This window comes from Geotrypetes seraphini, chromosome 7 (assembly GCF_902459505.1).
Source record: "Geotrypetes seraphini chromosome 7, aGeoSer1.1, whole genome shotgun sequence".
Taxonomy (NCBI): domain Eukaryota; kingdom Metazoa; phylum Chordata; class Amphibia; order Gymnophiona; family Dermophiidae; genus Geotrypetes; species Geotrypetes seraphini.
The window spans coordinates 113,588,287-113,605,237 of NC_047090.1; the positions used below are offsets into that span (position 1 = coordinate 113,588,287).

Genomic DNA, 16,951 nt, shown 5'->3' on the forward strand with positions numbered 1-16,951 from the left:
TGGAGCTCAGAGCCATCTTCAATGCTCTTCAAGCGTTTCAACATCTGCTTCACGACATGGTGGTCCTCATTCGCACAGACAATCAGGTCGCCATGTATTATGTCAACAAGCAGGGGGGCACGGGCTCGGCCTCCCTCTGCCAGGAAGCTCTCAGAGTCTGGGATTGGGCGGTTCGCCACAATGCCTTCCTCAAAGCTGTCTACATTCAGGGGATGGACAATGTCTTGGCAGACAACCTAAGTCGTCTTCTCCAGCCTCACGAATGGACACTCCATTCCAAGCCCCTTCATCAGATATTTGCACATTGGGGGACGCCTCAGATCGACCTCTTTGCGGCTCCCCACAACTTCAAGCTGCCTCAATTCTGCTCCAGGATCTACACTCCTCATCGTCTCGAGGCAGATGCCTTTCTGCTGGATTGGGGAAATCGCTTTCTGTATGCGTTTCCTCCTTTTCCTCTCATTCAAAAGACTCTGGTCAAGCTGAAGTCAGACCATGCCACCATGATTCTGATAGCTCCTCGGTGGCCCAGACAACCTTCAACTCAGCAGCAGGGAGCCGTTCCTTCTTCCAGTGTTTCCTTCACTGCTTACTCAGCATCAGGGATCTCTACTTCACCCCAACCTGCAGTCTCTCCACCTGACAGCTTGGTTCCTCTCAACGTAACTCCTCACCAGTTTTCCCAGGCGGTGAAGGATGTCTTGGAGGCTTCCAGGAAGCCTGCTACTCGTCAATGCTACTCCCAAAAATGGACTAGATTTTCTTCATGGTGTGTTTCCAACTCTAAGGAGCCTCAGCGAGCCTCCCTATCCTCTGTTTTGGACTATCTTCTACACCTCTCTCAGTCTGGTCTCAAGTCTACGTCTATACGAGTCCACCTGAGTGCTATTGCGGCTTTCCATCAGCCTCTACAAGGGAAACCTCTCTCTGCTCATCCTGTGGTTTCCAGGTTTATGAAAGGTCTTTTCCATGTCAATCCCCCTCTCAAACCTCCTCCAGTGGTTTGGGATCTCAATGTTGTCCTTTCTCAGCTTATGAAACCTCCTTTTGAGCCTCTCAGCAAGGCTCCGCTAAAGTTTCTCACTTGGAAAGTGGTTTTTCTAGTAGCCCTCACGTCTGCTCGCAGGGTCAGTGAACTTCAGGCCTTAGTAGCAGATCCGCCTTTCACAGTATTCCATCATGACAAGGTGGTTCTCTGCACCCATCCGAAATTCCTGCCTAAGGTGGTCTCTGATTTTCATCTCAACCAATCCATTGTACTTCCAGTGTTTTTTCCAAGGCCTCATTCTCATCCTGGAGAATCAGCTCTTCATACTCTGGACTGTAAGCGTGCTTTGGCTTTCTACTTGGATCGCACCAAGCCACACAGAACTGCTCCTCAACTTTTCGTCTCCTTTGATCCAAACAAGTTGGGACGACCTGTATCGAAGCACACCATCTCCAACTGGATGGCGGCTTGTATCTCTTTCTGCTATGCCCAGGCTGGATTACCCCTTCCCTGTAAGGTCACAGCCCATAAGGTCAGAGCAATGGCAGCCTCGGTAGCCTTCGTCAGATCGACACTGATTGAGGAGATTGTAAGGCTGCCACTTGGTTCTCGGTTCATACATTCACCTCTCATTATTGTCTGGATACTTTCTCCAGACGGGATGGACAGTTTGGCCAAACAGTGTTGCAAAATTTATTCTCCTAAGTTGCCAACTCTCCCACCATCCCATTGAGGTTAGCTTGGAGGTCACCCACTAGTGAGAATACCTGCCTGCTTGTCCTGGAATAAAGCAATGTTACTTACCGTAACAGTTGTTATCCAGGGACAGCAGGCAGCTATTCTCACGTCCTACCCACCTCCCCTGGGTTGGCTTCTCTGCTAGCTACCTGAACTGAGGAGACACGCCCAGACCATCAGGCGGGAAGGCACTGGCGCATGCGCGGTGCGGGCATCTCGAAACTTCTGAGTTTCTTCAAGCAAGACATGCTTGTGAGAAGTCCGTATCGGGGCTCTGTCGGATGACATCACCCACTAGTGAGAATACCTGCCTGCTTGTCCTGGGATAATAATTTATACCACAATGCGGCTTGATGTGGAAATCTGCTTGGAAGCATAGGAACTCCAGACTATATTGATTGTTAAGATTTTTCCATTCAGGGAACCCACCTGAATAGCCTGCTTCAATTGCAACCACTTAAAAGTTTGTGAATTATTAAGACCAAATCTATGTTGCAATTGTGAAAATTCAAGCAGTTTACCATCTGAAATAACATCATTCAGAGTTTGAATACCTGCAATAATCCAGTTCTTCCAAATGACTTGATATCTGCCTATTTTAATCTTGGAGTTTATCCATAAGGATTGATTAGTTGATTTATTAATTGGAATAGGTGTTAAATTGCTAATATATCTCAATGTTTTCCATGTATCCATTAAAATTTTGTTCTTCTTATATTTCCTAGACATATTAATACTTGGTACATGAACTAAATTCAAAGGAAACAAGAGGCGCCATTCTAAATACAACCAATCTGGTGCATTATCTATGAGTTCTGGGAGGATCCAATACATACCCTGACGTAAAATATAGGCTTGATGATACCTATAAAAATTTGGAAAATTTACCCCGCTCTCCTCAATTGGCTTTTGCAAGGATACTAAAGCAATTCTAGGCATTTTACCAAGCCAAAGAAATTTCGTAAGAATACCATTAAGCTTTTTATAAAAGGACCCTTGAAAAAAAATTGGTATCATACTCATTTTATAACAAACCACAGGCAAAATCATCATTTTAATAGTCTGAACTCTCCCCCACCAAGAAAGATGTAAAGGATTCCATTGCTCACATAACTCTGTAACTCTTTTCAATAAAAATGTTTCATTTTCTTTCACTGTGTCATCAATAGCATTTTTAATTTGAATACCTAAATATTTAAATCCATCCTCTTTCCAAATGAATGGAAAAGAATCAAATAATCCTTTTAAACAATAGACATTTAAAGGTAAAATTTCTGATTTACTCCAATTAATTTTATAACCTGAAAATTTACCAAATGTATCAATCAATTCCAACACACATGGAATGGTAGTCTCTGGATTTCTCAAATAAAGCAGAATATCATCTGCATATGCTGAAATCTTGTATTCCATATCAGAATAAGGAATACCTAATATCCCCTTTGCTTGTTGAATAGCTAACAATAAGGGTTCTAATATAATATCAAATAGCAACAGAGATAAAGGACAACCTTGTCTAACTCCCCTCCGCAACTGAAAATGCTCAGATAACGTATTATTAATGTTTAATCTTGCAACAGGGAAGCTATACAATGTTTAAACATTTGTATAAATCCAGAACCTATACCAAACCAATCTAGAGCTTGATACATAAAACTACATTCTACCCTATCAAAAGCTTTCTCTGCATCTAAAGAAACAGCAAAAGCCGGATCAGCCAAATTTTTGGATAAATTTAACATATGCAACACTAATCTAGAGTTATTAGAAGAATGTCTTTTAGCTACAAAACCAATTTGGTGCATATCAATAATATAAGGGAGAGCCTTTGATAATCGTAAAGCCAAAATCTTAGTCAAAAGTTTACCATTCACATTTATTAAAGAGATAGGCCTGTAGTTTGAAACCAAAGTGGGATCTCTATTTGGCTTGGGCAAAACAATTACTAATGATTCAGCCATAGTACCCTTAATATAACCATTAATAAGTTGTGACTGATATAAATTTAATAAATGAGGTGAGAGGACATTTTGGAATGATTTATAAAATTCTACCGTAAAACCATCACCACCTGGAGCGGATCCAACTCTAAGAGATTTCAACGCTGTTTCTAATTCTTTTAGAGATATAGGCTCATCTAAACTCCATTTTATATGCTCAGGAACCTTTGGTCCAATAATTAAATTTAAAAAATCTAATCCATCCTTTTCCCTCTCTATATAAGGCTCAGAAGAATACAGGCCTTTATAAAAATTTAGAAACTGTTTTAATATTTGTCCAATTTGATTATTTATAATTCCTTTATTGCATTAATTTTATTTCTTTTTCTTTGCTTTAAGGTAATTTGCCAATAATCTTCCCACCTTATTAGAATTTCCTTATTACATTGTTTGTTTGGAAAACAAATCTTTCCTTGTCATTTTTGAAGCTAATTCATTATATTTACCTTTTGCTTTTAAAAGAGCTTGCAATGTGTCTTGTTCCCATTTATCAATTTAGATTCTAATAATTTAATTTATTTTTCTAAATCTAAAAATTGAGTTTTAAGTTGTTTTCTAATATAAGCAGAATATGAGATAATAAAACCTCTCATAGTAGCCTTAAAGGCATCCCATAAATTTTCCATGGATATATCCTCTGATAAATTGAATTGAAAAAATTCACTAATTTGTATTTTAAAATCCACCAAGAATTTGTCATCCATAAGCAATGTATTATGAAATCTCCATAGAGGTCTACTATTCTCTGGTTGATCTAATTGTAATTCAATCCATATTCCTGCATGATCAGATATAATAATTGGATCAATTGAAGCTTTAATCACATGTTGAACTTTATGAGTTGGAACAAAAATATAATCAATTCTTGAAAAAGACTTATGAACCTGTGAACAAAATGAAAATTCCTGATCATTAAAATGAAGAATACGCCAGATATCTTTTGAATCACATGACTGAACCAAATAATCTAACCCTAAAGATTTTATATTTTTACTTGTTTTTTTATCCATTAAAGCACAGGTGTCAAAGTCGGTCCTCGAGGGCCAGAATCCAGTCGGGTTTTCAGGATTTCCCCAATGAATCTGCATGAGATCTATTTGCATGCACTGCTTTCAATGCATATTCATTGGGGAAATCCAGAAAACCCGACTGGATTCCGGCCCTCGAGGAGGGACTTTGACACCCCTGCATTAAAGGATCCATCACAGCATTGAAATCTCCAGCCACTACTAAATTAGAAGTAGCCAGTGGGAGTAACAACCTCTGTAAAGTTTTAAAGAAATCTTGTTGATTTGAATTAGGGGCATATACATTAAACAACATCATGGTATTATTTCCCAAGCTCATATCTACGTGTAACCATCTACCATGTGGATCTGAGTTTACTCACTTAAAATTGGCCTTACATTTTTTATTAATGAGAATTGCTACCCTCTGCTTTTTTACCTATAGCCGGAGCAAAAAACCATTTCTTCACCCACCCTCCTTCCAATTTCTGTGATTCAATCAAATTTAGGTGAGTCTCCTGTATATAATAAACATATGCATTCTGTTTTTTTAAAAATGACAATACTTTTTTGCTTTTGATCATATGATTAAGGCCATTGACATTAATAGAAAAAACGTTAAAAGACATCATGATGAATAAACATATAATGAGTAAACAAAATCAAACAAATAAAATAAATTTTGAAACATGAACATAGACATCATCATCCCTATTTCCAATTCTAAAATCTGAAAAAATTCCCATTTTAGAACACTCAATAATCCCTCAATCCCCCTCCCCCTCTGTAAACCAAAAGATTTAATAATCCTTATCAAAACCATCCCCAAACGAAACAAAAATTCCACCCTATTCCCTCCCAAACCCCCCCCCAATATAATGACTGCCTAAGAACACACATTGGAATAGTAACCTCAAAGCCCCCCCCACCCTAGGCAAACTATATTCTTACTTACATCTTTCTGTTCATTAAATAATAGATCAAAAATTACTCTTCTTAATCAATAAAATAAATATTAACCTAAATTAATGTTTCATTTCATAAATTCAATTTTACATTCCTAATAAAATTCATAATTGATTGATATAAATAATTAATTAATATCATATCAATAAAATACTTCTACCATTTCAGAATACTTTATATTCCCAAAATTCATCAGTTCTTATCTATATGCATAAATTAAAATTCATTCCCAATATTCCCAATAATTATACTCTATTACAATAATCTATTAATTTATTTAAATTAAAAAAATACTATCCATCTTGAGTATATATAACAGAAATGATATATCCACATGACCTTAAAATAATATAAATATAAATATATATAAATATAAATATACATATAAATAAGATATTGATATAAATACAACATTAAATTACCTAATATCCCCCCAAAAATTAGTGAGAAATTCCAATAAAACTACTTTCACTATGAAAATAAAACATCCATACCTTAAATTTAGTATAACCAACATCCATACATCATACATTCCAGACAATTCATCCAAAAATGTACAATCAGATAAAATATATAATCATTATATAAAATAAACAAATAATTCCTGATGATAATAAATATGCTATATACTATTGTGATTCATAACCAATAATTAAATATTTAAAGGTATTGCAACTAAAACTCTTCAATTATATATTATATTTATCATATCTCTATCTAGCACAACGAAATGGAAGCTAGGACTCTTCCTTAACGATCTGAAGTGTCCCAACCTCTTGACCAAGCCCTGTGCATTTTATTCTTAATTCTATTTAATTGTGTATCTTTTCAGTAAATTTTTGTTAACCGCATAGAACTTCACGGTCCTGCAGTATATAAGTTGATTGTTATGTTGTGTTATGTTAAATTTCTTCAGCTCCACAATCCCCCGTCTACAATGACATATGAGAAATTCCATTAAAATGGCTGTATTTTATGGCCTTTCCCATTGTCACAGAATCACGGCAGTCCAAGGGCTCTAATTTTAATAAACAGGATTCAGATCTATATATTCTGCTCTATGCTTTTATTCTGTTATCTTTAAAAGTTAACCTTACTTTTCTTCAAATGAATTACTATACATGCAATGCTTTAGGGTGCCAGAGAAAGTTACATCACAAAGTAGAATAATCATCAGAATATGAAAAATCATATTTTCTTCCTTTCTACAAGTGTTGAATTCTAACAACAAATGTAGTCTTGCAGAAAAGACCTATATACACAGCAGATACCATAGCAAGAAACATTCAAGTGTTACAAAGAACAAAGGTTTTCCCCTTTTAACTTCTGCTGACTTATTACCTCATCTCCTTTCATGACCTCAGTTCCTGATGCAGTGGCTACTACTGTTACACTGGATTTCTCTCTTAAATGTTTCACTGTATCAAACATCTGGAAGTAAAGTACAACAATCATCAGGGAAAGTAGGACATTTACTCTCTATTCTCTCATGGAATATGAAAAAAAATTACTATAGTGAGAATCCAATCCCAGTAACCTAAGGCAGTACCTTAAGAAGATATATACTGTAGAATAGAGAAAGAAAATGCTAGTCTAGGGTGAATAACCTGTGACACCCTGGTCAGTTCTATGATTTTCATGGGTAAGACATTATATAAAGAACAAAACCAATACACTAAATAATCTGAAAACCCATAAATACTTGGGTTTCATAATATTACAATTAATATTTATGAAATGCACTTTGAAGAAGCTAAGCTCTTTCCTTCTTTTCTTCAGACCCCCCCCCCCCAAACCAGCTAAAAAGCCCTCAAGTACCTGCATATCATCTACCCATCCTGATTCCTGAAGCAAGTACCTCCTGCCATCAGTGGAAAACAAGGGCCTGCTTTTCCTTACCCTCAGCCCCAGTCTGATGAATTGACCTGACAGTAAATGTGAGACCTGCAGCAAAAAGACTGGTGTATTCTTATCTCCTTCATTTCACCTGAACTCGTGATACCCTTAATCATGAACTCAAGAAAACCAGTTACGAGATGAAGACTCTGACTGGAAGACACTTCATTCCATCTCAAGACTGTATTTCCAGAGAGCTCCATGCAAGTACCATAAAACGGATTTAATAGGAGAACATGTGATATGAGATTTTGTGTGTGTTTGAGAATGCTCATAGAGCATACTAAATCTAACACAAACTAAGTATTTTTCTCTGCCAAATGTTAGGGGAAATGAACAATATTATCCAAAAAACATGAACAGAACTTGACAGCACATAAGGACCACAAGCAAGCCACACATCATGTTGGGGGAAGCACTACCCTCAGTTTTAACCAGATGTCCTCAACCCATGTAGGAGAGCAACAGTGCTTTATTTCACACACTTCTTCTACTAAACAAGTTGCCTCTGATTTGAATGTGCAAGGCCTTCCAGCTAGAAGAAGCCATAGCATGAAGTAGTGCTCCCTTGTTGGACAGAAAACATGATGGTAAAGGGTGCTAACAAACAGAATCATGCATGAGTAAAAGAGTGCTGAAAAAGGATCACTGAAAAGTGTGTGTGAAGGGGGAGGAAGTGTATTTTTTCAAGGGAGCAAGCTCACCTACAACTCGATATCTTCTCAAAGCTATGCTGCAACTGGTTGTGAATGCAAGGCTCATTTAATCTCTATTCTTGATAAATACTACAAAGCATTATTAGGCTTAACTCCCACATCCTTGCACCTATGAATCTTTTGTTTATATTTAGGTCATACCATTTTCAGTAGTAGGTGAAAATGAGTCATTCAGGTACACTTTTCACCTTCCAGACTTGTACCCCAGCCAGCTAGCCAGTCACCCTCCTTTCCAGCTTTGTATCCCAGTCAGCCACCCTCCCTCATCCTAAGCCTGTACTCTACCAAGTGAGTACACGCACGCTGCGCTGCGTCCCAACATACAGGGTATTTTATGCCAATAACTCATACACAGACATGTATTTTAATCAAAATAATATTAATTCAATTTATATCCAATTAAACTTGAGGTTAAAATTAGAACTGAGATTAAATTACCAATTAAGTATAGGCCTTACATGCATTGCCAACTCTGTAAACATTGTGTGTGTGAGGGGGGATTGTCTCTCCCAAGGACAAACATAACAAAACAACAGAGTCACAAGAAGCTGCAGTAGAAATTGAACCTACTTCCCCAGGTTCTCAAGCCGCTGCTCTTACCACTAGGTTACTCAACCAGCCTCCCTCCAGAGCTGGCCTGAATTTTCACTGACTTTCCATATGCTTGACACACCTCACTGTGGCAGAAGCCACACAACCTGAGCATCCTCAGTGGCTACCACAGCACAAGCTGTACTTGGCATTCTGAGCTCGTGTCCCCATGACAAAAACCCCTTATGGTTGGCATATAAACAAGTTGTCCATACCACCCCCTGTGTTATATTCAGAACATCTTTGCTACAAAGGAGGAAGTACTGCACCTGCATCTGATCAACCACATAGCCCAGTGCCTGACCAGCCTCTTTTTCTTTACCCCACCTATGGCTCTTCAGCTTGGAGAAGAGATGACGCAGAGGTGATATGATAGAGCTCTATAAATTACTGAGTGGAGTGGAAAGGGCAGATGTGAATTGCTTGTTTACTCTTTTCAAAAATAGTCGGACTAGGGAGCTTGCAATGAAGCTACTAAGTAGTAGATTTAAAACAAACTGGAAAATATTTCTTCACATGTGTAATTACACTCTGAACTTCGTTGTCAGAGAATGTGGTGAAATCAGTTAGCTTAGTGAAGTTTAAAAAAAGGTTTGAATCATTTCCTAAAAGAGAAGTCCATAGGCCATTATTGAGACAGCTTGGGGAAATCCACTGCTTATTCCTAGGATAAGCAGTATAAAGTCTGTTTTACTATTTGGGATCTAGCTAAGTACTTGGGACCTGGGTTGGCCTCTATTAGAAACAGGATAATGGGTTTGATGGACCTTCAGTCTATCCCAGTATGGCAATTCTTATGTTCTTATCTCACTCAGCTGCCAAGAAGCTTCTGTAAACATCACTGGAATTAGTAAGTCTGTAAATTATCTGCAAAAGAGACACTAGGGAAAAAAGAATGAATGAAGAACCATAATATTTCTCAGTTAAAGACAGCATGCAGGTCAAGAATTTGTTGTATCTCATTTACCTGCTGTATCCAGCTGACCATGTCCTTTTGTGCATCCAGTTGTGGAATACTCTTCATTTTTTCCAGAAGCATCAATATGCTCATAGCATTTGGTGATGAACTTCCTGCTCCTGTGCAAGGGAAAGGGAAAAATGGAGATGAGGAAATATTATCAGTTTCTACAAGAAACATGTGTACACTTAGATTTTCTACAAGCCTGTGCGATTCCTTTTACTTTCATAGTCTTTTATAATGTTCAATAGTTAAAAATAAGAATTATCAAACATCCAAAGGATTTCCCATGGATTTTCAGCTACTTTGCACTACAGTTTACACCTTAGTGTACACACTATGAGTGAAGTATAAGGAAGGATCAGGTTCTTACCTCAATAATCCTCTTTCCTGTAGAACAGCATACGATTCCTTAAGGAGGGTAAAGCAACTCAATTCACAAGTTGCTTGCAGAAGACATCAATCATTTCTTCTCTCTGCCCCCTTGTCTCTCTAGGCAGCACCTCCTCTCCTCAGTCCAAAGCAAGTGAGAACCCCTAAGAGAGGAAATGCAACCAAAGGGGGGGGGGGGGGGGACTCAAGGAACTCTCCGATCTAGATAAGTTTGATCTGCTCTGCAATAATAAAAGTTAATAAACTACCCAACAGGGCAACAAATAATGGTTGAGAAAGAAACCACCTTCCTCAGTGCAACCAACACTAACACTTGTATAATTCTTAGCAAAACAAAATGTGCTGATATCGATCTCAGCTCTAATATGCTGGTATTCGAAGGACTCTGTTTCTCTTCCTTGGCTGTCTTGAGACAAGCCATTGGATATTCTTCCCAGCCTACAAGCAGTGAAGGCAAACCATCAAGAAACTGAGACGTATCCAGAACACAGCTGTTCGACTTATCTTTGGCCTGAAACAATCTGACCACATCACCCCATACTACAAGAAACTTCACTGGCTACCTATCAAAGCCAGAATAATCTTCAAATTTGTTTGCCTCTGCTTCAAGACTCTTTTCAGTTTCGCTCCCACATACCTCTTGAAACACCTCACCCTGCAGGACAAACTCCGCTTTTCACGCATAACATTACTGTTCTCATTTCCTTCTCCCAAAAGATGCAAATTCAAAAGATTCCTCAACAAGACACTTTCCTTTCAAGCAGGGATCTTGAACACCTTAAGTGACTTAATCCAGAACTCTCTAACATACCATTCTTTCAGAAAATCACTGAAAACCCACCTATTCAACAAATTTACCTGATCTCCCAAATCAATACTACATCTACCTCTTCTTACACGTTCCTCCCTCCCACCCATGCCACCCCGCCACTTAACTGTCTATCTATCCCTTCCAAAATCTAATTGATGTTACCTCGCTGTACTTACAGCACCTCTTGTTGTACACCGTCTTGAACTGAAAAGGTATGATGGGATATAAATAAAGCTATTATTATTATTATTATAACAGACATCTGACAGGACGGGACATAAGGAGTTGTATGCTGTTCTACAGGAAAGAGGATTATCAAGGTAAGACCTAATCCTTCCTTCCTGTGCAAACAGCATACAATTCCATATGGAAGGGACATACCAGAGCAGTCCGTTAAGTCTAGGGTGGGACAGATGAGCCAATGTCCAGCACAGAGGACCTGAAAGCCCCATCCGTTTGTGCCATCCCATCCATTCTGTAAAATTTTATAAAAGCATGCAGAATAGACCATGTGGCTGCCCTACAAATTTCATCATTTGGCACTGCCTTGGACTCTGCCCAGGAAGAAGTCACACTTCTAGTAGAGTGAGCTTTCATGGCCAACTGGCGGCTGCTTTCCTTAGCCAATGTACACTGAGGAAATAGACTTGCAGATCCATTGAGAAATAGAAGCTTTAGTCTGGCCTACTCCGATGGCTAGAACTGATCCAAGACAAATAGGTGATCCAACAGGTAGAAATCATTTTTCACCTCCAGATAACGAAGAAGAACTCTCCTGATATCCAGCAACTTTTATACTTTGTCCTGTTTCTTTTTGCCTGTGGGCTGAAAAGCAGGAAGCTGCACTTCCTGGTTGACATGAAACAACAAAATCACCTTCGGCAGACAGGAAGTCACGTGGTGCTTGTATGAATCTAAGGAGAGGCTTTCTGCCAGGCCCTTTTCAAGACCTTTCTGCAGAAAGGATAAAACCTCAGAAATGGGAGCCCATAAGGGATCTGTTTCTCCTTATAAAAATGCTAAAAAAGTTTCCAAACTTTCACATAGGACGCTACAGTCACTGGCTTCTTTGATTGTAGAAGAGTTGTGATAACCATATCTGAATATCCTGTTTGTGCTAAGGCTGCATGCTCAACAGCCATGCTGTAAACCCAAAGCATTACAAATTCTCTAGGGCTATGGGTTCCTGGGACAGAAAATCCTGGTATAGTAGTAGTCTAAGATAACTGTCTCACTCCAAATGGACTAGAACCACGTACCAAGGATGACACAGCTGTAAGGTTTGTTAGTGGCCCCCACAGTGGGGTCACTTGAGAGGCGCCCTTACAAACGCCAGGTCCCAGGTTCAGTTCCCTCACAGATGATTCACCAGGAAGTAGAATCAAAGAGGCACACAGAGGTGATTGCATGAAGAATATATTATAGAAATAGTCTTACAGAAAAGCAATATTTATAAGCATTACAATGAAGCATTACAATTAATGAGAGAGCAACGCAGTTTCCCAGCCTTACAGAGTTCAGAGGAAAAGAGAGACATAGAAGCCTGAAGTTCCAGGGAAAGGCAGAGAGAGAGAAAAGGGGGATGGGGTGATGGTCCAAGCTTCGTGTTCCATAGATAAAGAGAAGGATAGACAGAGAAAGAGAGAGAGAGCTAGAGCTGCAGATGTGTTGCAGAAAGGTGGCTTTTATAGCTTGGAATCTTATTCTGAATATAGAAAACTATTGAGCTTCAATAGAAGTTAAATCTCCCCCTCCTTAGTAAACTTGTGCTAGACAGCCGAAGAATAGGCTATGGTCCAGTATGTCTCTGACAATAGTTTCTGATTAACTTTAGTTATCTGTGCACCTGGACCCATTGTCCTAAGCACCCTCTTAATCAGACATTAACACCTTTTAGCTAATCATGATTCAATCAGGGCTACTTAAAACATATCAATCAGGGCTACTTAAAACAGTCTCCCTGCCCTCAGGGTCTATCTGCATTCACATGCCAGAATCAGATTGATATAATTTCCCATAGGCCTTCGCTGACATAAGTAATGCCAACTAAAAATGCTGAATGGTAGCGATAGCTATGCTGACAACGGCCAATTCAGGACCACCATGATTACCAATCTTTGATAGGTCGCTATCCTGCAAAAGACGCAGCCTATCATCAGCCATGGGGGGAACTACATTACTGGCCAAGGTTGTACTAGAGCATCTATGCTGCCGCTCTGACCATGTATAATCTGTATGGTTTGTTTGTTGTTTGAAGATAATTGTGTTTAAACTATTGTACCCCTTATTTTTATTAATATTGTACTTTTGCCTACAATTTTGATAGGCAAAAGAAATGAGGAGCTTTCTTGTAGTCTGCTGAGGCCATGAGATCGAATGTTGGCCTCCCCCATTATTTCACAATGTAGTTGAATTCTCTCTGGGATAAGGACCATTCCCACAGATCCAGAGTCCGGCAGCTGACATAATCGTCCTGGACACTGTCCACTCATGCTACAGGAGCCGTTGTGATGGCCTGCAGGTAGGCTTTCACCCAGTGAAACAGCAATTGAGTCTCCATCTGCAATGGAGTACTCTTGGTTCCCTTTGTCTGTTGATGTACGCCACAGCTGTGGCATTGTCAGAGAAGACACCGACTGCTTTGCCTTGCAGTCACAAATGGAACAACCATATAGCCAACTGAATGGCTCTCATGCACTCTGTGAGGGCAACCAACGCCCTTGTACTGGATGATCCTCACAATGACCATAAATACTGGCATTTGTTGTCAGGATCACCCAAGACTCTATGCAGAGAGAGGCCTCCGGATAATGACTCCGGTCAGAACCACCACTGAAGACTCTGGTGAACTTTCGACTGGAGATTCTGAGGCAACCAACGTGTTAACAGTGTGCTGTGCAGGGAACGCAGATGGGCTCTTGTACAAGGAATCACCTCTATGGTCGCTACCATGGAGCCTAGTACCTGCAGGTAATGCCAAGCCATAAGAGTTGGTAGTTCCAAAATCTCCAGGATCTGGTGTCTTGAGTTTCACAGCTTGTGTGGTTCTGGAAGAAAAACAAAGTCCTATTAAAGACTTGTTCAACAAATCTCTGGAGAAGGGAGTGATTCCTGGGGATTGGAGGAGAGCGGATGTGGTCCCTATTCATAAAAGTCACAGGGATGAAGCAGGAAACTACAGGCCGGTGAGCCTCACTTCAGTTGTTGGAAAAATAATGGAAGTTTTGCTGAAAGAAAGGATAGTGTACTTCCTTGAATCTAATGGGTTACAGGATCCGAGGCAACATGGCTTTACAAAAGGTAAATCGTGCCAAACGAACCTGATTGAATTTTTTGATTGGATGATCAGAGAGCTGGATCGAAGACATATGCTAGATGTAATTTACTTGGATTTCAGCAAAGCCTTTGATACAGTTTCTCATAGGAGGCTGTTGAACAAACTTGAAGGGCTGAAGTTAGGACCCAAAGTGGTGAACTGGGTCAGAAAATGGCTGTCGGACAGACGCCAGAGGGTGGTGGTTAATGGAAGTCGCTCGAAGGAAGGAAAGGTGAGTAGTGGAGTCCCTCAGGATTCGGTGCTGGGGCCAATCCTGTTCAATATGTTTGTGAGTGACATTGCTGAAGGGTTAGAAGGAAAAGAGTGCCTTTTTGCAGATGATACCAAGATTTGTAACAGAGTAGACACCGAAGAGGGAGTGGAAAATATGAAAAAGGATCTGCAAAAGTTAGAGGAATGGTCTAATGCCTGGCAACTAAAATTCAATGCAAAGAAATGCAGAGTAATGCATTTGGTGATTAATAATAGGAAGGAACCGTGTATGCTGGGAGGAGAGAAGCTGATATGCATAGACGGGGAGAGGGACCTTGGGGTGAGAGTATCCGAAGATCTAAAGGCGAAAAAACAGTGTGACAAGGCAGTGGCTGCTGCCAGAAGGATGCTGGGCTGTATAAAGAGAGGCGTAGTCAGTAGAAGGAAGAAGGTGTTGATGCCCCTGTACAGGTCATTGGTAAGGCCCCACTTGGGAGTATTGTGTTCAATTTTGGAGACCGTATCTGGTGAAGGACGTAAGAAGACTTGAGGCGGTCCAGAGGAGGGTGACGAAAATGATAGGAAGCTTGCGCTAGAAGACGTATGAGGAGAGACTGGAAGCCCTGAATATGTATTCCCTAGAGGAAAGGAGAGACAGGGGAGATATGATTCAGATGTTCAAATACTTGAAGGGTATTAACGTAGAACAAAATCTTTTTCAGAGAAAGGAAAATGGTAAAACCAGAGGACATAATTTGAGGTTCAGGGGTGGTAGATTCAAAGGCAATGTTAGGAAAATCTTCTTTATGGAGAGGGTGGTGGATGCCTGGAATGCGCAACCGAGAGAGGTGGTGGAGAGTAAAACTGTGACTGACTTCAAAGAAGCGTGGGATGAACACAGAGGATTTAGAATCAGAAAATAAGATTAAATATTGAACTAAGGCCAGTACTGGGCAGACTTGTACAGTCTGTATATGGACGTTTGGGGGAGAATGGGCTGGAGAGGGCTTCAATGGCTGGGAGGGTGTAGATGGGCTGGAGTAAGTCTTAACAGAGATTTCGGCAGTTGGAACCCAAGCACAGAACCGGGTAAAGCTCTGGATTCTTGCCCAGAAATAGCTAAGAAGAAAAAATTAAAAAATTTAAATTGAATCAGGTTGGGCAGACTGGATGGACCATTCGGGTCTTTATCTGCCGTCATCTACTATGTTACTATGTTACTATGTTCAAATTGTCTCTTTAAAAGTTATGTCCACTTTCTGGAACTCACGAACATTTTCGTGCATCCTCGTACGGGACAGATTTTTAATCTTAGATGACTTCATGCACATCTGTATTTGTGGTTTATGTGTTTATATGCCCATGTGCAAAAATCTATGAATGCCAGACCACTCGTCCCTTAAAAACAAGAGTTACAGAACACAAGAGTTGCATACGGAATAACAGAGTGCAAGCTCTTTTAGTCTTGCTCTGCTTGGAACAGAACCACACGTTTATGACTTACCCTGCTATGTCGTAGATCATATCAAAGAAAATAGCACCAATAGAGCTGAACGTCTTTTGCGAGCAGAGCAGTTTTGGATCCACAAATTGAATAGTGAAGAACCGGAAGGTCTTAACTAAAAGCTGGAGTGGGGTGCCTTTTATTGAAAGAACGTGTCTGCATTTTAATCTCACCATTGAATTTAAGGCAATTGAAGTAAATTCCATCATAGGAGGTGGCACTATTTTAAAATTTGCATATAAACAAAATTAAAATTAATATAAAAAGAAAAAAACACATACAATCTAGTTTCTGTAGTTCACATAGGTTAGCGAAGGGGTCTTTTTCCATCTTTGCAATTTGACTTGTCCTCCAGCTATAGGAGGTTCTGTGTCTTTAAGAGTATTTAAAGACTGACGTTCTGCACTTCCGGTTTCATATCGGGAGGATTTAAACCCAGTCTGCATGCCTTGTAGCCATCTTTGGATGTCTGAGACGCATTGAGCATCCGATTTAAAGGTATGTCTTGTATCGGTTTTTACTGTTACCCTGAGAAGATATATACTGATCCAGTTTTAATTTGATGTTTATCTGGTTATAGTTTTGATCGGAAACCCTGAGGTAGCTGAATAGTGAAACGCTGGCCACCGTCGGTGTATCAATCAACCAAGATAAGTTGATATTTTCATCTATCACACAGTATATACACATTTTTTTGATTATACTTTTAAGTAGTGCAGTGTTCTTCTAATTAAAGGAGGTTTTTTCAGCCAGTGAGGTTAACGCTCAACCACCGTTATTCCACCATTGTGGAGGTGGTAGGGCCCTTGTCTGAGGCTTTTTCCTCCATTGAGAATTGCAATCTCACCCTGCAC

At 39.7% G+C, this 16,951-nt stretch overlaps 1 protein-coding gene across 4 annotated transcripts in view; it reads right to left on the minus strand.

The window, feature by feature from the left end:
• The window catches only part of UBR1 (ubiquitin protein ligase E3 component n-recognin 1), a 531,921-nt gene that overhangs the window by 138,811 nt on the left and 376,159 nt on the right, over positions 1 to 16,951 (minus strand). For all 4 annotated transcript variants that reach the window (XM_033952836.1, XM_033952835.1, XM_033952834.1 and 1 more), the window contains exons 27-28: positions 9,870 to 9,979; positions 7,041 to 7,130 (exon numbers count right to left, since the gene is read on the minus strand). In XM_033952836.1, the coding sequence (XP_033808727.1) occupies positions 7,041 to 7,130; positions 9,870 to 9,979 (200 nt within the window). The remainder of the gene's footprint in view (positions 1 to 7,040; positions 7,131 to 9,869; positions 9,980 to 16,951) is intronic.